The sequence below is a fragment of the Hemitrygon akajei genome, chromosome 26 (assembly GCF_048418815.1).
Source record: "Hemitrygon akajei chromosome 26, sHemAka1.3, whole genome shotgun sequence".
Lineage (NCBI taxonomy): Eukaryota > Metazoa > Chordata > Chondrichthyes > Myliobatiformes > Dasyatidae > Hemitrygon > Hemitrygon akajei.
This window is the reverse complement of record NC_133149.1, coordinates 20146402-20171320: the sequence shown is the minus strand read 5'-3', so window position 1 is coordinate 20171320 and position 24919 is coordinate 20146402. Positions and strand designations below refer to the sequence as shown.

Below are 24919 nucleotides of genomic sequence, written 5' to 3'. Positions count from 1 at the left end.
AAGGAAGATGGAGGGGATATGGACATGGTGTAGGTAGGAGGGATTAGTGCTTGGGTGTTTTTGATTTGCTTATTAGCTGGTTTGGCAAGTGAGGCTGAGTGAAGTTATCCACTTTGGTTCAAGAGCCTGATGGTTGAGGGATAATAACAGTTTCCGAACCTGATGGTGTTGGTCAGACTCCTGTACCTTCTTCCTGATAACAGCAGGAAAAAGTGAGCATGTCCTGGGTGGTAGAGGTCCTTGATGATGGATGCTGCTTTACTGTGACAACACCGTGCAGATGTGCTCAATGGTGGGGAGGGCTTTACTCGTGATGGACTAGGCTGTCTCCACAACTTTTTGTATGATTTTCCATTCAAGGACATTGGGGTTTCCATACAAGGCAATAATGCAGCCAGTCAATATACTCTTCACCACACATCTATAGAAGATTATCAAAGTTTTAGATGTCATGCTAAATCTTCGCAAACTTCTAAGGAAGTAGGGAACCTGCCATGTTTTTTCATGATTGCACATATGTGCTGGGTCCAGCACAGATCCTCTGAAATGATATCACTAAGGAACTTAAAGTTGCTGACCCTCTCCAACTCTGATCCCTGATGAGGACTGGCTCATGGACTTCTGGTTTCCTCCTCCTGAAGTCAATAATCAGCTCTTTGGTCTTGCTGACATTGAGTGAGAGGTTGTTGCTCATTCGTCACCACTTTTGATTCGGCCAATGATACTGGTGTCAACAGCAAACTTAAATATGGCGTTGGAGCTGTGCTGAGCCTCAGTCACAAGCATAAAGTGAGAAAAGCAGTAGAAGCTGGAGTCCGTAAGTGAGGAAATCGAGGGTCCAACTACATAAGGAGGTATGGAATACTGATCGGTTCTTTTGCAGATGATTTTCATAGGGTCAACCGGGAAGACATTTTCTACACTGATAACCTCAGATACAGAGATCTTGCACTGCACTTTCTCTGAAACTGTAACATTTTATTTCTGTACTTTGTTATTGTTTTACCCTGTACTATCTCAATGCACTTTTGCAATCAAATGATCTGCATGATTAGTATGCAAATTTTTCTCTGTATCCTTGTACATTTGATAATGATAAATCAATTTACCAAGTAACCTTTCTCTCATTGACTTCCAAAGTGAATAACATTCTTAATGAATTTATTTATTTTTATTGAGATACAGCACGGAATAGGCCCTTCAGACCCTTTGAGCCACACTGCCTAGTAATTCTCCGATTTAATCCTAACCTAACCATGGGACAATTTACAATGACCAATTAACCAACTAACCAGTATGACTTTGGACTGTGGGGGGAAACTGGAGCACCCAGAGAAAGCCCACACGGTCACAGAGAGGACATACAAACTCCTTACAGACAGCAGTGGGTATTGAACCCAGGCTGGCTGTACTATAAAGCGTTATGCTAACCACTACACTTCATAAATACGACCTTATCCTAAAACCAACAATAGCCATTTTTCCCTATAGGAATCTTTCCAACACTTATGATCATTTATATGAACAATGGGTTTTCACAGTTAAATTGTTAAATATTGAACTTCCAACATCTGCAAACCCACCTACTTGCCTGTCCCATAGCCTGCACCCTTCCAGGGCTAAGACAACAGGATATTCTACAGTAGATTTGAAATAGAAAAAGCTTAACATAGAAACATAGAAAACCGACAGCACAATACAGGCCCTTTGGCCCACAATGCTGCGCCGAACACGTACTTACCTTAGAAATTACCTAGGGTTACCCATAGCCCTCTATTTTCTAAACTCCATGTACCTATCCAGGAGTCTCTTAAAAGGCCCTATTGTATCGTAACCTTGCCTTAATTCCTGCTTTACCCTGCTTTTATTTTTTATTGCCTGGATGAAGAGGAAATGGGAAAAATAGACTGTAATTATTGTGCCCCAAAAAAGAAAACAAAATAGAATTGTATCGATCCAAACATCAACTATCTCTCCTCTCCCTCAGATCGCGATTTTTAAAAGAAATTTACTTTTGCTGTTTTGGCACTTGTGATTGAAAAAGTAGTTTCTAATAGCCAGTGAACTAGTTCGATTTCATACCCGGAGTTCCAGACTGAGCCACTGCAATAGCCTTCCGGAGAACTGGAACAATGTCCCGGACTGTACGAACTGTACTACAGAATTTACAGAGTGGCTTGAGAAGTGACATCTGGTCAATATCCTGCAGTGCACCTCGGCCCTAGAAAGCAAATAGAAATACCAACAATGTCTTAACTAAGTGCTTATCTGAGATTTGCTAATTGTGACCATGAAACATGACCATCTTTAAACAGTCTACAGTTTGACACAGTTGATCATACCATTTACTGTATCACCAATAATCACGCATGCAATTTTGTGGGGGAATTTCTCTTTAGATTACATTAACTATATTCAAATATGTCAGCAATGATTTCTCTTCTCATGAAGTTAACATGGGACTCCATCTATGAATACTTTTTTTCTTGGTGACTTCATTAATTGACATGGGATTAACTTCACTAATACACTGAAACAGTAATAATGTGCACTAAAATCTGCACACTACTTCTTTATATCCTTCCAGTGCCTGTGCACTGTCAGATTGATGGCCAGACTTCACTGAGCTAAAGTTTCCTCTATTTAATTGGGTAGACTGAAATGATTTGCTCAGGCCAGTGCTTTAAAAATCCCATAGTAGCTCCATCCATATCCCTGACCACAATCTCAGAGCAAACCAAATTGTTTACAGCAACATGTCCTGGCGTCAAGTTTCTGACTCCATTCATTTTGCTTCCATAATGTCAAGCACTTCCACTTTGCTTCAATGAAATCTTCATTCAGGACTTCTGGAGCTTCAGGCAATTACACCAATGATCTCTTGATAATCTCTCAACCCTCAGCTCTTTAAAACTAAAAGAGGGACATTTATTCTATCCACCCTGGCTATTGGCATAGGGCTGTGATCTATATTGACTCCCAGGGCAAGCCTGAAATTTCTCTTGTGCTTATATTTCTGTAACTTCATCCTTACCATCTCTAATTTCCTAAGCATCTACTAAAAGCCACTCATTCTATAGTGCATTAATATCAGCTTCTTCAAAATTACTAAATACTGTTTTCTCGTGTCTAGGCTTCAAGCATTAACAATTTTTTTCATGTGTCTAGGCTTCAAGCTTTAGCAATATTTTTCCCAAATTGTCCAAATTTCCTTCTTCCTCTCCAAGAATTTTTCTAAAGTTCATTCCAAATTTTAATCACCTCACCCAATAAGTCCTGAAATACATTTACCCCATTTTGATTAGACTTTTTTTTGTTAAAGATGGTTCAGGAAAACAAGTTATTCAACAAGAACAACCCATTTAAGCTGCTCAGCTAATATCTAGCACCACTCTAACCACTGAAGTCATATCATTAATTATTTATATCAAGAGCATATTCTTGCAGAACATCTGCAAGAACCAATTTTCACAAAAGCAAAAGTTCTCGTACAAGTTACACTCCAGAGCATCGAAACAACATATGTAACTTTCTGTAATGCTGCAACGTTGTAGTGAAGGTGAAACTTGGGAAACCTTCCACTCTTTGTAATAAACCCAAATTCTCAAATCCATCCAGGTAACTCACACAAGATTCACTTCACACATCACTTCCATGATCTTTATCTCAAATGACATTGTCTTCAATTTAAAATTCACACCCATGTTCAGACTCACCATACTTTTTCTGTAATCTTCACCAAGATATCTACACTTCATCAAAGCTGGGCACTCACAATTTTTTTTCTCCCTAATTTTAATTGCTATACCTTCTGCTATGTAGATGCAAAATTGTGGAATTCATTTAGCAAATTTCTTCACTTCTTTCTTCCTTTGTCCTTTGAGTATATTAATTTCTCTGAACAAATATCTCTATATATAACATGGAACAATACAGCACTGGACAGGACAGTTGGCCCATAATGTTGTGCCACTCTTGATGCCAATTTATACTAAATGCCCTCTTTCTGTGTATCATTGCTGTTATATTCATGTGTTTGTCTCAAAGCTTCTTAAACTCCACCAAAGTGTCTGCTTCCACTAACCTTGATAACTCATTCCAGATATAAGCGCAAACAACTTGCCCTTCACATCACCTTTAAACTCCCCTTCCCAACCTTAAAAGAATGTCCCTTGTGTTTCACGTTTCTACCAAGGTGGAAAGCTTCAGATCTGGAATACGCAATTGTTTTTGCCATTAAAGGGTACAGGTGATTCTGACTGTTTACTGATGTTCCCTCTAATGTGTGCACATGCACACACCTTTTGCTATTAGCACACAAAGGAATTTAAACTGCACACAAAAGAGTGTCACCCTCTACCTCATTGGCATGTTAAGTAAATTTCACGATCAAATCACACTTCCTTTTCCGGTCTCTGATGCGGACAGTGTTGATAGTGTGGAGTTTGCGATGATTTGTCTGCAGATTATATATGGTTTTTATTGAAAAAATTATTGATTCACTGTCAAATTCCAAAGAAGGGCGTGAAGCACAGCACGTGTTGTTGTCACTTTTCTTAATGCTAACGTAGAATAGAAACAGACTTTGCTTGACAGTACTCTATGAAATACCTTTGAACAGTTCACTGCATTAAAAACACTATGTGAACTGTGACTGCAGTTGTTACATACAATCATATTGATCTTGCCACCCACTTTCCTGGCAATTAATAAAAGTCACAGAAGATGGCTTGATCATTGGTATTATTCCAAACATAATTGCTCTATATAATATAAACTGTATGCAGTTTACCAGTGAAACTGAAGCCTTAGTACCTTTTATACAAAACTGACTAAAATTCTAAAGATTTTGTCTGAAAAGTAGAGTATGTATTATGATTGCATACACTTGTCAACTGCAGCATCAACTTTCATTGGTTTTAAAGACAAATAAAGTGATATAAATCAAGAGTACCATCATGAAACGTAAAGAAATCCAGTTTTCCTAAATGACATTACTTATAATATCCCTTCTAAAATTAAAAACAAATTATTCATATTGCAGACACCACTTAAAACAGCTCATAATTAATGCCAGCCAGACATAAAATACCTGGGACAGTGATCTATTTAACAATTATTGAAACAAATATTATTGGAATAATTATTGAAAAAAAACTAGATTGGGTTCTACATTGTCCAGCGCTTGAGCTCTATCTGCAAAAAGCAGAATTTCCCAGTGGCCAACAATTTTAATTCCAATCCCCATTCCGACATAAGACTATAAGACAATAAGACATAGGAACAGAGTTAGGCCATTTGGCCCATCGTCTGCTCTGCCATTTGATCATAGCTGATCCATTTCCCTCTCAACCCCATTTACCTGCCTTCTCCCATAACATTTAACGCCCTGACTTATCAAGGATCTACACACCTCTGCCTTAAATGCACCCAATGATCTGGCCTCCGCAACCACCTATGACGATGAATTCCACAGATTCACCACCATCCGGCTAAAGAAATTCCTTCTCATCTCTGTTTTAAATGGCTGTAACTGTATTCTGAGGTTTTGCTCTCTGGTCCTAGACTCCCCTACTATAGGAAGCATCCTCTCCATATCCACTCTATCAAGGCCTTTCAACATTCAATAGGCTTCAATGAGATTACCCTTCATTCTTCTAAATTCCAGCAAGTACAGGCCCAAAGCCACTAAACGCTTTTCATTTGAAAAGCCTTTCACTCCCAGAATCATTTTTGTGAACCTGCTTTGAACCTTCTCTGATGTCAGCACATCCTTTCTTAGATAAGGGGCCCAAAACTGCTCACAATACTCCAAGTGAGGTCTCACCAGTGCCTTTATAAATCCTCAGCATTACATCCTTGTTTTTATATTCCAGTCCCCTTGAAATGACTGCTAACATCACGCTTACCTTCCTCACCACTGACCCAATCTGCAAATGAACCATTAGGGAATCCTGCACAAGCACTTAAAGTTTCTTTGCACCTCGGATTTTTGAATTTTCGCCCCAGTTAGAAAATAGTCTATGCTTTTATTACTTCTACCAAAGTGCATGTCTATACACTTCCTTCCTTCTGCCACCCTCCCCGAGTGAAGTGACATTTGCAGTTTTCCAGTCCTCTGGAACCATGCAGGAATCTAGATCATTTCTAATGCCTCCACAATCTCTTCAGCCACCTCTTTCAGAACCCTGGGATGTAGTCCAGATGACTTATATGCCTTTAAACCCTTCAGCTTCCCCAAGGACACTCTCCCCTGATACTCTCCAACTTCCAGCATACTGCCAGTGTTTTACACACTGAAGACTGATGCAAAATACTTATTCAGGTCGTCTGTCATTTCCTTGTCCCCCAATACTACCTCTCCAGCATCATTTTTCAGTGATCCAATGTCTACTCCCGCCTCTCTATATCTGCAAAACACTTTTGGTATCCTCTTTGGTATTACTGGCTAGCTTACCTTTAAACTTTATATTTAAACTTTTTCCTCATTATGGCTTTTTAGTTTTAGTCTGTTGGTTTTTAAAAGCTTCCCAATCCTCTAACTTCCCATCAATGTTTGCCCTACTATATGCCCTCTCTTATAATATTATATTGGCTTTGACTTCCCTGGTCAGCCATGGCTATTTCATCTTGCCTTTAGACTACTTGTTCTTTGGAATGTATCTACCCTGCATCTTTTGAATTGTTCCTAGAAACTCCAGCCATTGCAGTTCTGCTATCATCCCTGCTAGTGTCCCCCTCCAAACAACTTTGGCCAGTTCATCTCTTGTGCCTCTGTAATTCCCTTTACTACACTGTAAATCTGATAGATTTGACTTGAGCTTTTCCCTCTCAAACTGTCAGGTGACGACTTCTATCATATTATGATCACAGCATCCTAAGGGTTCCTTTACATTTAGCTCCCTAATCAAATCTGGTTTATTACACAACACCAAATCCAGAATAGCCGATTCCCTATTGGGCTGAACCACAAGCTGCTCTAAAAAGCCATCTCATGAGCATTCTGCAAATTCACTCTCTTGGGAGAATCACCAACCTGATTTTCCCAATCTACTTGCATATTGAAATCCCATGACTATTGTAGCATTGCCCTTTTGACATCCCGTTGTAATGCATAGCCCAATCCTGGCTATGTTCAGAGGCCTGTATATAACTCCCATCAGGGTCTTTTGCAGACCCTCAACTCCACCCACAACAATTTTACATCTTCCGATCTTATGTGACCTCTTTCTAGGGATTTGAATTAATTTTTTACCAATAGAGCCAGGCCACCTCCTCTGCGTACCCGCCTGTCCTTTTGATACAATGTGTATCCTTGGACGTTAAGCTCCCAACAACAATCTTCTTTCAGCCACTATTCAGTGATGCCCACATCACACTTGCCAATCTGTAACTGTACAAGTTTATCTACCTTATTTTATATACCACGTGCATTCAAATACACCTTCAGTCCTGTATTCGTCACCCTTTTCAATTTTGTCCCTCTGTTACACTGCAACTCATCCCACTGACTGCAATTTTGCCCAATCATCTGCCTGTCCTTCCTCACAGTTTCATGACACACTGTCTCTGCTTGTATATCAACTGCCCCATCCTCTGCCCTATCACTCAGTTTCCCATCTGCCTGCCAAATTAGTTTAAACCTTCCCAAAAGTTACAACAAAACTGCCCACAAGGGTATTGGTCCCCTTCAAATTCAGGTGTAACCCATCCCTTTGGTGCAGTTCATACCTTCGCCAGAAGAGATCCCAATGATCTATAAATCTAAAACCCTACCCCCTGCACTAGTTCCTCAGCCACGCACTCATCTGCCAAATCATCTTATTCTTATCTTCACTGGTGCGTGGCATGAGCAGCAATCCAGTGATTACTGCCTTGGAGGTCCTGCTTTTCAGCTTTCTACCTAGCTCCCTACATTCTCTCTTCAGAACATGTCCCTTTTCCTACCTATGTCATTGGTGCCAATACATACATACAGCCAGCGGAAACACATGGGCACGTCAGTGCGCGGCCTCCTCTACTGCCACGAGGAGGCCACTCTCAGGTTCAAGAAGTAACAGCTTATACTCCACCTCGGCAGCCTCCAACCTGGTGGCATGAACATCAATTTCTCCAACTTGCGGTAAGTTTTCCCCTATTCTCCTTCCCTGTTCTTCAATTCCCCACTCCGGCCCGCTTAACTCTTCCCTTCTCCTCAACTGCATATCATCCTTTCTCCCTTAATCCACTCTGCTCTTCTGTCAGATTCCTTCTTTTCCAGCCCCTTACCTTTTCCACCCATCACCTTCCAGCTTCTTTCTTCATCTCCCTTCCCCCATCCACCTGGCTTCACCTATCACTGTCTAGCTTGTCCTCCTTCCTCTTTCCCAAACTTCTTATTCTGATCCTTTCTCCCTTCCTTTCCAGTCCTGACAAAGGGTTTCAGCCTGAAATATTGACGGTTTATTCATTTCCATAGGTGCTGCCTAAACCGTGGAGCTGTTCAGCATTTTGTGTGTGTTTCTTTAAAACAACTACCATGGTTTGAAGTTCTATCCATGAAACACTAAATCCCGGTGACACTAAATCCACCGCTTGCCATAAATATACAATTAAACATCCAGTTCACCTCCTTACCTCCAATGTTTTCACTTCTTGACCAGTTTAGCCAGTTCTCTGGATATAAACTTAATTTACATAAGAGCGAACTTTTCCCAATTAATAAAGAAGCACAAGAATTAACATTTCGTGATCTCCCTTTTAAAGTAGTCCACAATCAATTTACTTATCTTGGGATTATAGTCACAAGGAAGTTTAAAGATCTCTTTCGTGAAAATTTTGCCAATCTTTCATATACTATTAAACAGAGTCTGTTACAATGGTCACCTCTATCTATGTCTTTGGTAGGTCGTATTAATGTTGTTAAAATGTATGTTCTCCCTAAACTTTTATATTTATTTCAATCAATCCCAATTTTTATTCCTAAATCTTTTTTTGATTCCTTAGACTCTATCATTTTGTCATATCTGTGGAAGAATAAGCGCTCTAGAATTAACAAAGTTTATCTCTAAAAATCTAAAAAAGAGGGTGGCATGGCTTTACCTAACTTTCGTTTATATTATTGGGCAGCCAATATATGTTGTGCTACCTTTTGGTCTTTTTTCCATGGCCAACCCGAGTGCCCTAACTGGGTGGCAATGGAGTTGAGCTCCACTAAAGAATTATCTATCTCTGCACTTCTCGGCTCTGTACTCCCTAGTAGTTTGTCCAGATTAATAGTTAATCCTCTTGTCAGACACACTTTGCATATATGGGCTCAGTTTAGGAAATTTTATGGGTTCCATGGTTTTTCCTTTTCTAGCCCTATCTTACATAATCACCTTTTTTTACCTACTACGTATGACTCAGCATTCCATGATTGGTATAGGAAGGGCATTAGACATTTTGAAGATCTTTTTATTGATAATCGCATCGCCTCTTTTCAACAGCTCTCTGCTAAGTTCAATCTGCCTAATGCTCATTTTTTTAAGATATCTCCAAATTAGACACTTTATTACTCCTTTCATCCCTAACTTCCCTGAAATGCCTGAGAAAAATGTTATGGACTTATTTCTTTCTATTAATCCACTAGGTAAAGGTTTAATATCATTTATTCGTGATAAATTAGCAGCCCTATGACGTGCCCCTGTGGATAAAATTAAAATGGCATGGGAGCATGATTTAAATACCTCCTTATCCGATGAGACTTGGGACTCAATTCTCAAATCGGTTAACTCAACCTCTCTTTGTGCTCGCCATTGCCTTTTACAGTTTAAGATTGTTCATAGAGCCCATATGTCTAAATCTAAATTATCTCGATTTTACCCTAACATCAGTCCGCTTTGTGATAAATGCAAAAGGGGCGAGGCCTCTCTCATTCATATGTACTGGTTTTGTCCTAGCTTGGAGAAATTTTGGAAAGATGTCTTCATAACGTTATCGTATATTCTGAATCACCACCTAGAACCTAACCCTTTAATTGCTTTGTTCGGTTTCTGGGGTGAGACAGATTTACGTCTGAGTTCGACTAAGTGTCGAATATTATCTTTTGCCTCTCTCCTGGCTAGACGCTTAATCCTCCTTAGATGGAGAGATATTGCCCCGCCCACACATGCTCAATGGCTTAATGGTATTATGGCCTGCTTAGACCTTGAAAAAATTCATTATTCAGTCCTTAATTCGGATTTAAAGTTCCATAAGGTCTGGGGACCTTTTATTGAGTACTTTCATAACCTTCCTCTTAACTAAGGTTTTTTTTCGGTCCCTTGCTTTCAGCTCCTTTTTTTTTTGTAGTAGGCATTAATATCTTCTGTTGCTAAGTGTATTTACAGTTTTGGGGGTTTGATTGTCCTGATTTATATTCTCTATATTTTGTTGTGGTTAGTCTAGAGTTTTTTTTTGTTACGGGGCTTGGGGGAGGATACTAATTTTACATGTCTTCAATTTGGGTGCTTTCTCAATTATCTTTCTTTGTATCATATTATTATTGTATGTTTATTTTTGCACTGTATCAATGTTCTTCATTTTGATCCGGGGTATTTTTTTATCTGTAGCTATGTAGAAAATGTATAAAAAAACTAATAACAAAAAAAAAACAAAAAACATCCAGTTCACCTGCAGAAGCGTTGCAGCTGCACCTGCAATAAGCAGCACCGGAGTTTCTGCCATCTGGGCATTTTTAATTGCAGTCACAGTGTTTGTTAAACCAGGACCAGCTGTTACAGCAGCAACACCAATTGAACCTGAAACAGAAAGACAGATTTTTTTATTGGACACCTTTGGAACAGCACAAACAACAGCAGACTCCCACAGGCACTGACATTAACTTCATCTCCCATGTTTATGGGCACTTCTGTTTGTTCTTTTTACAGGTCATGGGGCATATCTAGGGAGTGATTGGTGTGCTGCCCAATTATTTTTTTCAGTCAGAGGCATTATTGCCAGATCTGTTATATGCATTGCAGACAGCAGTGAGACTATTTAGACTAAAGAGTGAGCAGAACAGTGGAAGAACTATACAAGATCTACACAGCTGATAATGCCAGAGTCTAACCTAAAAGGTACACAACAGCTGCTGTCAATTGCAATTCACTAAGTAAATTTTACAGGTCTTCAGATTGTGTAACTGGGAAAAATAAAGTCAGGAGTTACGAGGAATATTTTTCCCCAATTTATTCTCTTTTATCTCTTGAGCAAGTCTGATCATTCTATTCACTGAAGAATAGCTTCAAGTTACAAGATATTCAACTATACTTGGATATGCAAGGTGCAGAGGTTATGGAACAAAGTCGTCTTCAAACAAAGATACAGCAAACTAAGAGGCCTGTAATATTTTCAAGAAATTACGCCCTCATAAAACAAATCTGAGCCTGTAACACATGGTATGTTGTGCTCAGTTTATAAGCTATCTTTATTCAGGACCAGATCCCCTGGTGCAGAGCACCAGTTAAAATGAATGCATTAATAGCAATAATTGTGGCATTGCATCATTAAATGAAAATTCAGTGGCAGCAAACAGAAACAGAAAATGCTGGAAGCATTCAGCAAGCCCAGCGATTACATTAAAAAATATATGCATTTTGGCATAGAGGGTTTTTTTTGCCCTGAATTGTTTACATCTTCTTGCTGCCTGAACTGCTGCTTGTTTACAACATTTAGATTTTAGTATATGCAATAAAAAAAAACACCAAATTTCTTCCAGGATCCAGCAGGAAAAGTATACTAACTAGGGTTGAAATCATGTTGAAAGATTGACTTAATGGACAGTATGCCAAGTCTCAATTTTAACATACAGAGCAATCATTCTCCCTCAACAGAAACCAAAAAGAACATGTAGAATTATATTTAAGCATGGGTGTTGAGATTAATGCTTATTTTAAGTGATAAACCCTTTAAACAAGCAAGTGGAGGCAAATGAATTCCAGGTTCATTAGAACATCAAGAATACCTAGATGCCAGTACTGGCTGTCTCTGGGTTACGACCATAAAATATAGGAACAGAATTAGGCCATTTGGTCCATTGAGTCTGCTCCGCCATTTCATTATGGCTGATACAATTTTCCTCTCAGCCCCAATCTCCTGCCTCCTGCGCCCCCCCCCCCCCCACCCCCATCCCTTCGTGCCCTGACCAATCAAGAATCTATCAACCTCTGCCTTAAATATACATAAAGACCTGGACTCCACAACTGCCTGTGGCAAAGAATTCCACAGATTCACCACCCTCTGGCGAAAGAAATTTCTCATCATCTTCAATCTAAAAAGATGCCACTCTATTGTGAGGCTGTGTCCTCTGGTCTTAGACTCTCCCACCATAGGAAACATCCTCTTTACAAGGACTTTCATCATTCAATAGGTTTCAATGAGGTCACCATTCATTCTTCTGAATTCTAGTGAATACAGGCCCAGAGCCATCAAAAGCTCTTCACATGACAACTTATTAAATCCTGGAATCATTTTTGTGAAGCTCCTTTGAACCCTCTCCAGTGTTTCAGCACATCCTTTCCAAGATAAAGGGCCCAAAACTGCTCACAATACTCCAAGTGAGGCCTCGCTCCAGTACTTTGCGAAGTCTCAACATTACATCCTTGCTCCATCCGCCAGTTCTTTGCCCATTGTCCTAGTCTAAGTCCTTCTGTAGCCTCTCTGCTTCCTCAAAACTACATGCCCCTTCACCTATCATTGTATCATCTGTAAACTTGGCAACAAAGCCATCAATTCCATCACCCAAATCATTGACATATAACGTAAAAAGAATCGGTCCCAGCACAGACCTCTGTGCAGCACTACTGGTCACTGGCAGTCAGCCAGAAAAGGCTCCCTTTATTCCCACTCTTTGCCCCCTATCAATCAGACACTGCTTTAGCCATGCTAGAATCTCTCCATGGGCTCATAGCTTGCTAAGCAGCTCATGTGTGGCGCCTTGTCAAAGGCCTTCTGAAAATCCAAGTACAGAACATCAACCGATTCTCCTTTGCAAGATTTTCCCTTGAGGAAACAATGCTGACTACAGCCGATTTTATCCTGTGCCTCCAAGTATCCTGACAGCTCATCCTTAATAATCGATCCAACATCTCCCCAACCACTGAGGTCAAACTAGCCTATAATTTCCTTTCTTCTTCCCCTCTCCCTTCTTGAAGAGTGGAATGACATTTGCAATTTTCCAGTCTTCCAGAACCATGCCAAAACCTAGTGATTCTTGAAAGATCATTACTAATGCCTCTACAATCTCTTCAGCCACCTCTTTCAGAACCCTGGGGTGTACATCATCTGGTCCAGGTGACTTATCTAGCTTCAGACCTCTCAGTTTCTCAAGAACCTTACTTCACACACTTCATGACCCTTGACACCTGGAATTTCCACCATACCGCTGGTGTCTTTCAGTGAAGATGGATACAAAATACATACACAGTTCATCTGACATTTCTTTGTCCCTGATTACTACCTCTCCAGCATCTTTTTCCAGCCACTCTTGCCTCTCTTTTATACTTCATGTATCTGAAGAAACTTTTGGTATCCTCTTTATTATTTACTAGCTTACTTTTGAATTCTAACTTTACCTTTTTAAAGACTTATTAGTTGCCCTCTGTTGCTTTTTAAAAGCTTCCCAATCCTCTATCTTCCCACTAATATTTGCTCTGTTATATGCCCCCCCTTTGGCTTTTAAGTTGGCTTTGATTTCTCTTGTTAGTCATCTTGCTTTTAGAATACTTCTTCCTCTATGGGATGAATATATTCTGTACCTTCTGAATTGCTTCCAGAAATTTCAGCCATTGCTGCTCTGCCATCATCCCTGCCAGTGTTCTTTTAAAATCAATTCTGGCCAACTCCTCTCTCATGCCTCTGTAATTCCCTTTACTTCACTGTAATACTAATACATCTGACTTTAACTTCTCCTTCTCAACTTTCAGGGTGAGTTTGATCATATTATGATCACTTGCCCTTAAGGGTTATTTTACCTTAAGCTTTCTAATCTATTCTGGTTCATTGCACAACCCCCAATCCAGAATAGCTGATCCCTCATGGGTTCAACCATGAGCTGCTCTAAAAATCCATCTCGTAGGCACTCTAGAAATTCCCCCTCTTGGAATCCAGCACCAACCTGATTTTCCCAATCTACCTGCACATTGAAGTCCCCCGTGACCATTGTAACATTGCCCTTTTGGCATGCACTTTCTATCTCCCGTTGTAATTTGTAGGCCGCATCCTTGGAGGTCTTTTTACAACACCCATCAAGAGTCTTTTTACCCTCACAGTTCCTTAGCTCTACCCATAATGATTCAACACCTTCCGACCCTATGTCACCTCTTTCTAATGATTTGATTTAATTTTTTACCAACAGAGCAACACCGGCCCCCTCGGCCTTCCTGCCTATCCTTTTGATACAAAGTGTATCCTTGTATAAGCTCCCAGCTATAATCTTCCTTCAGCCATGATTCAGTGACGCCTACAGCATCATACATGCCAATCTGCAACTGTGCTACAAGTTCATCTACCTTATTCCATATGCTGAGCACATTCAAATATATCACCTCCTGGCCCGTAGGCACCCTTTTTGATTTGTCCACCTTTTATGTTGCAACTCATCCTGTTGACTGCAATCTTGCCCTATCAACAGCCTCTCCTCACTACACATTGCCTCTGTTTGCAAACCAACTGCCTCATCTTCAGCACCATCACTCCAGTTCCCATTTCCCTGCCAAATTAGTTTAAACTCTCCTGAACAACTCTAGCCAACCTTCCCACAAGGATATTGAACCTGCTCTGTTTCAGGTGTACAGGTCGTACTTTCCCCAGAAGAGTTCTCAATGATCAATAAATCTGAACCCCTGTCCCAATTCCTCAGCCACGTGTTCACCTGCCAAACCGTCCTATTCTTACCCTCACTGGCATGTGGCACAGACAGCAATCCAGAGATTACTACCCTGGAGGTCCTGTTTCTCAGCTTTCTACCTGGCTCCCTAGAATCTCTCATCAGAACCTCCTTGCCTTGCCTATGTCATTGGTGCCATTATGTACCAAACTTCTGGCTGCTCACCTTTGCCCTTGAGAATGCCATGGACTCGATCCAAGACATCCCTGACCCTGGCACCAGGGAGGCAACATACTGTCCGGATGTCTCTATCGCACCCACAGAACCTCATCTCTGCTCCTCTGACTGGGGAATATCCTATCAATACTGCAGCCCTTTTCACCTCTCTTCTCTTCTGAACCTAATAAATACTCTGCCACCACTGAGGTTGTGTAATTAGGACAGTGAGCTTTTTACTGTTTACCTGTGCTGCACTTTGAAAAGTATCAGTTCAGCTCACGGTCGTTAACCCTGACTGGTCAAACAAAACTGTTCTGGAACCAGCAATGAAGAATCCTTCTTTGTCTGTGTGTAATGGTATTCCTGAGTCTCCACCCGGAGCTTGCATGGCTGACAGTAATGAAAACCGAGAAGAAGCTACCAGCACGATGAAAGAAACCCTGAACACCGGACAGTGATGAACACCTGGACACTGCTGCCCTAATGCCAGTGGTGTAATGGACAATAAGCTTTTATATAAATAATCTTGACTTTGTAAAGGAAGGTTATAAAATGGTCATAAAGGCAAGTTAAGGTTAAATGTGATTTCACAGTTATCTTGAATAAGTACCTGAGAGTCTAGCAACAGAATCAGCAGCAAATACAGCTGTAGCTTCATGCCGGGTGTCTACCACACGGATCCCGATCTTTTCACAAGCCACAAGAATAGGTGATATATGTCCACCAACCAATGTGAAGAGGTATTTCACACCATGAGCTTTCAAGACCTCAGCAACTATCTCACCACCATGTCTGGTGCTCATAGGTTCCACCTATCCAGAAAAAAAAAATCAATGTGTAAAATCAGAAAAAAACATCAAAAAAATCTCACTGTGCAGTAAACTAACTTGCAATGTTTAAGATAAAGCACAAATGTAGAGTACAGGGTCTCCCTAACTACCAAGTCCAAAATCAGATTCCCCATCTGCCTGATGAATCACAGGTCAAGGCTCAGAAAAGTACCTGGTCTCCTCTCCAAGTCAAGTCTATTGTCATGTGGTATGAGGAGGCACAGGTACAGCAGCATGACCGGTACCTAAATTCAGTCACAGAACACAAAATAGACATAAATCATACGACATTCCCCAGAAGGAGAAGCTAGTGTGTCATCTTTTATCATTGATCAAGGGCACAGTACCCAGTACTCTTCCCACAACTCCAGAGGCATTCCCATCAGATTCCTTTAACTCTTAGGCAGGACCCAGCAACATCTGAGCAAGACAAGGGCATGACCTGCAGCACAAACATAGTTCACTCTGGTCTGGGTCTTGGGCAGGGCCCACCGTCCTGAGACAGCAGCCTCCACCTGAGGTCTCCACCGGAGTCTCAACATGAACAAAAGAGATGACTGTGGACCTCAGGAAGGCGCAGTCGACCACTCTCCACTGCAAATCAATGGTTCTGCCGTGGAGAGAGTGAAGAGCGAGCACGAAGTTCCTTAGTGTGCGCATAATGGACAATCTAACTTGGACCCACAACACCTCATTAGTCAAGAAAGCTCAGCAGCATCTACACTTACTGCGAAGATTGAGGGTGCAAGGCTCCCCACTCCCATTCTAACAACTTTCTACAGGAGCAACAACATCAAAAGTGTCCTGCATCGTTGTGAGGCACGGAAGCTGTAGACAGGATAGTAAAATCCGCCGAGAGGATCACCGGGTCTCCCTCCCCCCTATCGGGATTTACCTGGAGCTCTGTAGACGAAGGGCCCGTAATACTGTTGAGGATCCCTACCACCCATCCCACAATCTCTTTGACCTACTACCATCAGGGAAGGAGGTACAGGAACATCAGTACTTGGACTGTCAGACTGGGTAACCGCTTCGCCCCTCAGGCTGAGACTAATGAATACTCTGCCACTACCGAGGTCTCGTAATTAGGACAGCGAGCTTTTTACTGGCTACCTGTGCTGCACTTTGAAATATATTTTATTAACTTATTTGTGGGAATATATTGTTTAAGGTGCTGCGTATGTTTTTTGGTGCGCCGTGGTCCGGAGGAATGTGGTTCCGTTTCGTTTTATACAAGTACAGTCAGATGACAAAAAACTTGGAACTTGACAGGAGCCCTCCGATCTGGATTGTCGGAGTCTGGTCTGTTGCCAGTGAGGCCCCGGGCCGTCCTGTTCCTCTTACCCGGTACCAGAGCAGATGCATCAGTCTCAGTTTCCAAGCCGCGAACACTGCTAAACTAATGACGGCGGCCGCCAAGCTCCAGCATAGCGCACATCCCGCGGCGCCATTAATCTCCATGATCGATGACAGAGAGTTGGGGGTTAAAATAAGCTCCAAAGTTCCCACTTCTCTCACTTCCGCCCGCGTCGCCCTCTCGTTCGAGTGACGCTACCCTTCCAGGACGACCGACGACATCAATAACCTATCACGATCTAGATAAGAAGGGCACTGCCGACGGTTTTGTCCCATCAGTGGTAAGGGAAGGCGGGCTTCAAGCGGGCGGTGGAGAGGCAGTTCGGCTTCTGAGCTGCTGGGCTTACTGATTGGGTGTGACAAATCACCTGCTGTGCAGTCACTTTCTGTTGGTTATCTGTCTGCTGTGAGAGGCGGCGCAGTAGCCTTCTGTCGTCAGTACAGGTTGGTTTGTTGCCTCACAGGCGAGGTTTAGGTTAGAGCGGTAATTTTAGATTTTATAGTTTCTGTGCAATTTCGTGGAGGGTATTTGTTAAAGTTTCAGCGACTGTTGATATTTTAGTCTGAGTCCATGTCTGGGTGTCGTTAATTCCCCGCATAACTGCGGCTCGTTGAGGCGACGGTGGAGCAACAGCTTCGAGTCGTGTCAGAAAGATCGGTATTGTCGAAATCACAAGCCTATAAACTAAGGGAAATCCTTCCAACAGCGTTGCGGCCATGGCGAGTTTGTTGAATCAGAGTTACTGTTAGGTTTTGTAACTTCAAAACATTAAACTAATTCAAAAGAAGACACGGGAAACCACTTATAGAACCATTTATTGTATATAAAAACTATTAGTGAAATATTAAATACACAACACTCCTCCCTGCTAAGCTATAAGTTTCAACTCAACAGACAATGAATCTCAACTATATACACAGTATATTATATATTACAACAACTATATACAGACATGCACGGCATAGTAAATTTAAAATCCCATTCAAACCTAAAGATTTAATCACTGTGGAGGATTTCTTACTTTTGTGGGATACCATCTTTCCCGACAAGGGGGATTCTTCTGCTTGACAGGTTAGACTTGCGGCTGTGAAAACAATCTCAGGTTCTGAGGCCCCCTCGGCATTGATTGTAGGAGGTAACTCAGGGTCTGCAGGAGGCGGTAGCCAACTTTCTTCTCTGACAATTGACTTTGCTCTCCTCAACTGGTTGATGTGTAGACTCCAAATGAAATCAGAAGGAATCTCCACGGTTTAGAAGAGTGGTCCAGTTCTGTCGTTAATCTTTCCGAGTACCCAATTTTGATCACCTTTGTAGTCCCTCTCCAGAGCTGCTTATCCAGGAGTGAAATATCAAACCTTCTTGTTTGAGGAGACTTCAATTAGTCTCAGCTGTTTGTCTGAGATTGGGTTTGTGGAGATCCAACTGTGAACACAAAGGACAACCCAGGAACAGCATATCTGGAGAGTTGCTGGTTGTGAATGTGTGCTGCATTGTGATAGGCAAGGAGGAAACTGGCAAGCTTCTGGTTTAGTGCTAGTGCAGTGTGTTCTGCTGACATTGCTCGCAGTGTGTACTTTAGACTCTGGACAAACCTTTCTGCCAAGCCGTTGTAGCTGGGTGGTATGGTGCAGATGTAATATGTCTTATTCACTCATTTTCAGGAATGACTGAAATTGTCGCCCTGCAAATTGTGGTCCATTGTCACTGTCTAGGTATTCTAGAACATATCAACAGTGTGCGAGACTGTACAGGAGGCTATTGGAGACACTTCTGACCACTTTGTTGCTGCATCGGCTACTACCAAAATGTTTGTGCCCGTGAATGGTCCAGCAAAATCCACATGAATCCTCTGCCCGGACAATGCAGGCCATTCCCTGGGATGGAGAGGCACTGGTCCTGACATCTTCTGGATGTGTTGGCATCCTGAACAATGCATGGCAAGCTACTTGATCTGCTGATCTATCCCAGACCACTGGACAAAGCTTCAAGCCAATGCTTTCATTTTGACCATGCCTAGATGAGTGGCATGTAGCTCCTCCAACACTTTAGCTCTTAGCTTGGATGATACAATAACTCTCAATCCCCACATAAGGCAACCTCTGACAAGGGCAAGTTCATCTCGGTACTGGTAAAAATGAGGAATTTGGAGTTTTTGTTGTGCCATCCAACCACTTTGGGTGGCCGTGTAGACTTGAGACACTGTGAGGTCTTTTCTGGTTTTCCTTTGGGTCATCTCTGCTATAATTGAGAGACTTTCAATTTGCATTAGGGAGAATACATCAAGTGGAATGATCCCTTATAAATTTCTCTAGTACTTCCCTTTCCAAGGGTAAATGGGACAACCCATCAGCATTTCCATGATCAGTCATCTTCTTAAATTCAGTCTGCTAATTGTGTCTTCCAAGAAACAGAGCCCATCTCTGCATTTGGGCTGCTGCTGCTAGTGGAACACCCTTCTGTGGATTGAAAATGGACACTAGTGGATGATGGTCAGTTACAAGGGTAAACTCTCTCCCATACAAGTACTGGTTGAAACATTTTACACCCCAAGCCAGGCTCAAGGCATCTCTGTCAATCTGTGCTTAACTTTTCTCTGCAGCAGTCAGGGAGCATGATGCAAAAGGCTATGGGGCATTCACTTCTATCACGCATAACATGTAACATGACTGCACTTATACCAGAAGGCAAGGCATCATATGCAAACTTCACTGGATAATGTGAATCATAATGTGTTAGTACGGTGTCTGACGTCACCATTTTTGAAAGTCACTTTGCATTGCTTTTTCATTGCCATTTCATCTCAATCTGTAGTCATGAGTTCAAGGGGTGGAGCACATTAGCCACATTTGGCAGGAACTTGTTATAATAATTGACAGATCCTAAAAATGACTGCAACTGTGACATGTCCGTTGGCCTTGGGGCGTCCACCACTACTTGAATTTTCTCATCACACTTAAGTAAAAGTTGTGCGTCAATGGTGTGACCACAGTAAGTGATGCTTGGTTTAAAGAATTCTCACTTCTTGTATCATGCTCTGAGCCCAGAATCTTGAGATTTTGGAGATGTTCCTTGCTATCCTTACTGGTAACAATGATGTCATCCAAGTGACACTGAGTACCTGGACAGCCTTGCAGCATCTGCTCCATAGCTTTCTGCAAGAGTGTGGGTGCAGATGCTATTAAAAAAATAAGCCAATTATAGCAATTAAACCCTTTGTGAGTGTTTATGATGAAGAAACACTTTGGACTCTTCTTCCATCTCCAAGCAGGCCTCAGCTAATTCCACTTTGCTGAAGTATTTTCCTCCACAAGGATTTGCAAAGATATCCTCTATCCTGGACAGAGGGTATTGATCTACTTTTACTCCTGGGCTGATGGTGCCCTTAAAATCACCACAGATCCTGACAAACCCATTCTTCTTGGCTACTAGGACCACTGGTGTTACCCATGGGTTCCACTCAAGTTTGGAAAGAATTCCTTCTGCATCAATGCTATCTAGCTCACTGGCTTTGTAAAACTTGGTGTGGCATTTTCATTTAACACTATTTTATCCTTGAGTATGTTTGAGTTTTCCAATGTCATCCTTGAACACTGCTGTGGCATCATCCAGTACCTTTCTTAATTTGATTTCAGATGTTTCATTGCAGGAGATGTGGCATGCAAATGGGGGATGGATGTCCATTCAAGTTGTAGTTGTCTCAGCCAATCATATCCCCACAATGCAAGCCTTCCTGTTTTTACCACATACTAGCTCAATGTGACTTACTGGTTGTATTTCACTGTTATGGATGCAACAGTGAAATACACCAGAAGTTATGTTTTTTCCAGTATAAGTTCTTATTTGGATATCAGCAGGCTTCAGTTTAGTATCTCTGAAAAGCTGATGAAACTCATTTTGTGGAATGTCTGAAACAGCCAAGCCAGTGTCTAATTCCATTTTAATTAATTCACTTCTGGGGTAAACCATTTTGTTTGTCTCTTGTTAGTTTTCACATTATCAATCTCAAGGCTATGCAGTCCTGTGTCACTCTCATCATTATCAGATTTTTCATCAACAGCATGCTCTTTTTGAAACTGCAACTTGATTTTTTATCTTTTATCTTTTTCTCTTCCCCGACATTTATTCTTGTCTACCCTACGTGCTCTTTGTATGTTTCCTACTTTGTTGCATTTTGTTACAAACCCATAGGTTTTGTTTGCTGTGGACTGTCACTTTAAGGGAGTGCCTAAGTGAGGCAGGAGTATGATGTCAGCCACAGACTGAAATGGTTTGCTTCAGGCTTTTATACAGAGGGAGAGAGAGCGACCTTCAGAAGGAGAGAAAGAGAGAGCGAACGAAACTGAAAAGCCAGTAGCTTCAGCTTGTTGCAGCTGGGGTCTGGAACTCTCCTATGCCCACAAGGATTATCGATCCAGTGCACATCAAATGTGTGGCTGTCACCTCGTATAATCCATAGGAGTGGATTTTTTGGGATATCCTGTGGAGACCACTTATGTGTTAACCCTTGCCTGGGTATGTTGTGTGGAAATCACTTGAAGACGGTATTCCTGTGACAGGTCACTTTCAATGATAATTCGTCTGTGGATTTGGAATGGCGATGAATGAGATCTATGGCGATTGTGATCTCGTTTCCAGCATGGAACCTGTGGAATATCTCGTACTTACCTTTTCTCTTTGTTACAACCTGGATTACAAATATCTCTCTCCTATTATTTATTTTGTGGATAACTGAACTTTCCTACTTTACTATCTCAAGACTTTAAGCCTTGTTCCCCCCCCCCCACCCCCAAGCTCAATATAGTTTGGGAGTTGTATTTACACACATATATATACACATAACCCTGTTAACTTTTGTTTATCTTGGTTAAGTTACTATATTATAAGTAGTTACTAATAAAGCTAGTGGTTTTAGCATCAAAACCAGACTCCATGTGTAGTCTATTGCTGCTGGTTCATTTACTAAGACGTTACAGTTCATAACAATTTCCTGCAAGTTTCACCTTTCAACCTGCATTTGTTTGGTGTATGTGAGCCCCTGCCACAACAGTTTGCCCAGGCTGGTTTCAGTTTAGATGTTGCAATTTTGTTCGTACTCACTTTCATTCCTGACTGCAACTCAATTGCATCTCTGTCTAAGGTTTCCATTGAAACAGTGATTTTCACTTTTAAATGTAAGTTAGGAGCCGTCTGTGAATGCTTTCTTGTAAGATTCCACAAACTAATGTGAAGAACAGTGGGATGGCTAGAGTGAGGGTAGGACAGGGATCAGGAATAGGAAAGGCAACTTGTGCCTGGAGTTGGAGGAGGTAGAGGAAGTCCTTCAGTATTCATTGATGAGAGGGAACTTGACGTTTGTGAGGACAGTATAGAACGGATTAATATGCTAGAAAATGCCAGCATTAAGAAAGAGGATGTTGTGGAATTTTTGAAAAACATTAAAATAGATGTCCCCAGGGCCAGATGGGATATACCCCAGGTTACTACGGGAAGCGAGGGAAGAGATTTCCACACCCTTTGATATGATCTTTGTGAACTCACTGGCTACAGGAGTAGCACCGGATAATTGCAGGATGACAAGTGTTATTCCTTTCTTCAAGAAAGGGAGTAGGGATAATCTTGGAATTATAGACCACTGAGTCTTTTGTGGTGGGCAAATTATTGGAAACAGGGTTTACGAGCATTGGAGAACCATAGTCTAATTTGGAATAGTCAGCATAGATTTGTGAGGGGCAGGTTATACCTCACAAGCCTGATTGAATTCTTTGAGGATGTGACAAACCACACTGATGAAGGCAGAGCAATGGATGTGGTGTATATGGATTTTAGTAAGGCGTTTGATAAGGTTCCCTGTGGTAGGCTTATTCAGAAAATCAGCAGGATGGAAGTCAGGAAAATTTGGCTGTGTGGATACAGAATTGGCTTGCCCACAGAAGGCAGAGGGTGGTTGTAGATCAGGTGTGGCCAACCTTTTACATTCCATGCGTCAATTTTTTCACGCACGAGTTCAGATGCGCCATACAACTCTTGTGCCCCCATTCAATTCTTATAAAAATATGTTAATATAGACATATTTAGCATTTTACATGATATATTGATTTAATATAAAAAAGATAAATATTACTTACCTTAACGAGACTTTTAACAAATATATTTTGTCTTCTTTTGATTTCTTCCTTTTTCTTAATCACATATTCTTTCCGTAACTCAGACCCAAGCACGAGCTTCAGTTTTCCTTCTGTTTCAGTCTGATGTTGTGTTTTATAGTGTCTATTAAGATCATGTCTTCTATTATGTGAGGAAGTGTTTTCACAAACAATTACAACGGTTTTCCTGACTGACCCACTATAAATGAGAACTCATTTTCCCACTGTTCATTGAATTCATGCTTACTATCACTTTCTGCTTTTCTTTTGCTCATTTTCTTATGCACAGTGATGGGTAACTGAATGTAAAAGGAAGGCCTAATTTTCAAAAAAGTATAAAATTGCAAAGGATGGACAAAGCACAACTCCATAGCGCACGAGTGTCAATTGTAAACTGACTAGCAAAAACCTGCGACACACCGCTGGTGCAGACGCCTGGCGCCTCAGGATCAAACAAGTATCAAACGTGTATTGAACAGTTATGGAACGACTGCAGAACAAACTGTCTCATTGAACATTTTTTTTATTGAAAACAGATTAATGTGAAGCAAGATAACATTTGCCAAAAGATGTGCACCAAATAATAAAATCACTAAAAATAATTGCTAAGTTTTAGATTTATTCTCAGTAAAACCTATTTCTAGCTCTAAGCTACTTGAATTCCTGTTATAGATTTATTTTTCTACAAATCGGTTTTTGGTTAATACTTCTTGCATGAGTAGGCTTACTTTTTTATTATTATCACTGGGGTGTAATGCTCCACTTCTGATCATTGAATGCGCCATAGGTTGGCCATCCCTGTTGTAGATGGCAAGTATTCTGCCTGGTGGTTGGTGACCTGTGGTGTTATGCAGGGACTTGTTCTAGAACCCCTGCTCTTTGTGATTTTTATAAAAGACTTGTATGAGGAAGCAGAAGTGTAGGTTAGTAAGTTTGCAGATGACAAAGTTTGGTGGAGTTGTGGATAGTGTGAAGCGTTGTCATAGGTTGCATCAGCACATTGACAGGATGCAGAGCTGGGCTAAGTGGCAGATGGAGTTCAACCCAGGTAAAGTGTGAAGTGATTCACTCTGGGAGGTCGAATTTGAAGGCAATACAGGGTTAATGGCAGAATTCTTAACAATGTGAAGGAATAAAGGAATTTTGGGGTCCACGTCCATAGATCCCTTAAAATTGCTGCACAAGTTTATAATGGGGTTGTTCTGAAGGAGTAAGGTGTGTTGGCCTTCATTAGTCAAGGAATTGAGTTCAAAAGCCAGGAGGTAACGTTGTAGCTTTGTAAAATCCTGGTTAGACTACTGGTTCAGTTCTGGTCTCCTCATTATCGGAAGGATGTGGAAGCATTAGAGAGGATGCAGAGGGATTTACCAGGATGCTGCCTGGACAAGGGAATGTCTTGAGGAGAAGTTGAGCGAGCTAGGGCTTTTCTATGTGGAACAAAGGAGGATAAGAGGTGACTTAATTGAGATGTACAAGACAAGAAGAGACATGGATCAAGCAAATAGCCAGAAATTTTTTCCCAGGGTGGAAATAGCTAATATGA

At 41.3% G+C, this 24919-nt stretch overlaps 2 protein-coding genes across 2 annotated transcripts in view; one reads left to right on the top strand and one right to left on the bottom strand.

The window, feature by feature from the left end:
- The window catches only part of ilvbl (ilvB (bacterial acetolactate synthase)-like), a 79499-nt gene extending 62010 nt beyond the window's left edge, over nucleotides 1–17489 (bottom strand). The window contains exons 1-4 of the mRNA XM_073029685.1: nucleotides 17221–17489; nucleotides 15657–15858; nucleotides 10633–10760; nucleotides 2083–2221 (exon numbers count right to left, since the gene is read on the bottom strand). Coding sequence (XP_072885786.1) covers nucleotides 2083–2221; nucleotides 10633–10760; nucleotides 15657–15858; nucleotides 17221–17337 — 586 coding nt within the window. The 5' untranslated portion in view covers nucleotides 17338–17489. The remainder of the gene's footprint in view (nucleotides 1–2082; nucleotides 2222–10632; nucleotides 10761–15656; nucleotides 15859–17220) is intronic.
- A 109-nt stretch (nucleotides 17490–17598) lies between these two features.
- fam118b (family with sequence similarity 118 member B) overlaps nucleotides 17599–24919 on the top strand; it is a 50724-nt gene continuing 43403 nt past the window's right edge. Inside the window, exon 1 of the mRNA XM_073029684.1 lies at nucleotides 17599–17676. The gene's annotated coding sequence lies outside the window, so the exon portion shown is untranslated. The remainder of the gene's footprint in view (nucleotides 17677–24919) is intronic.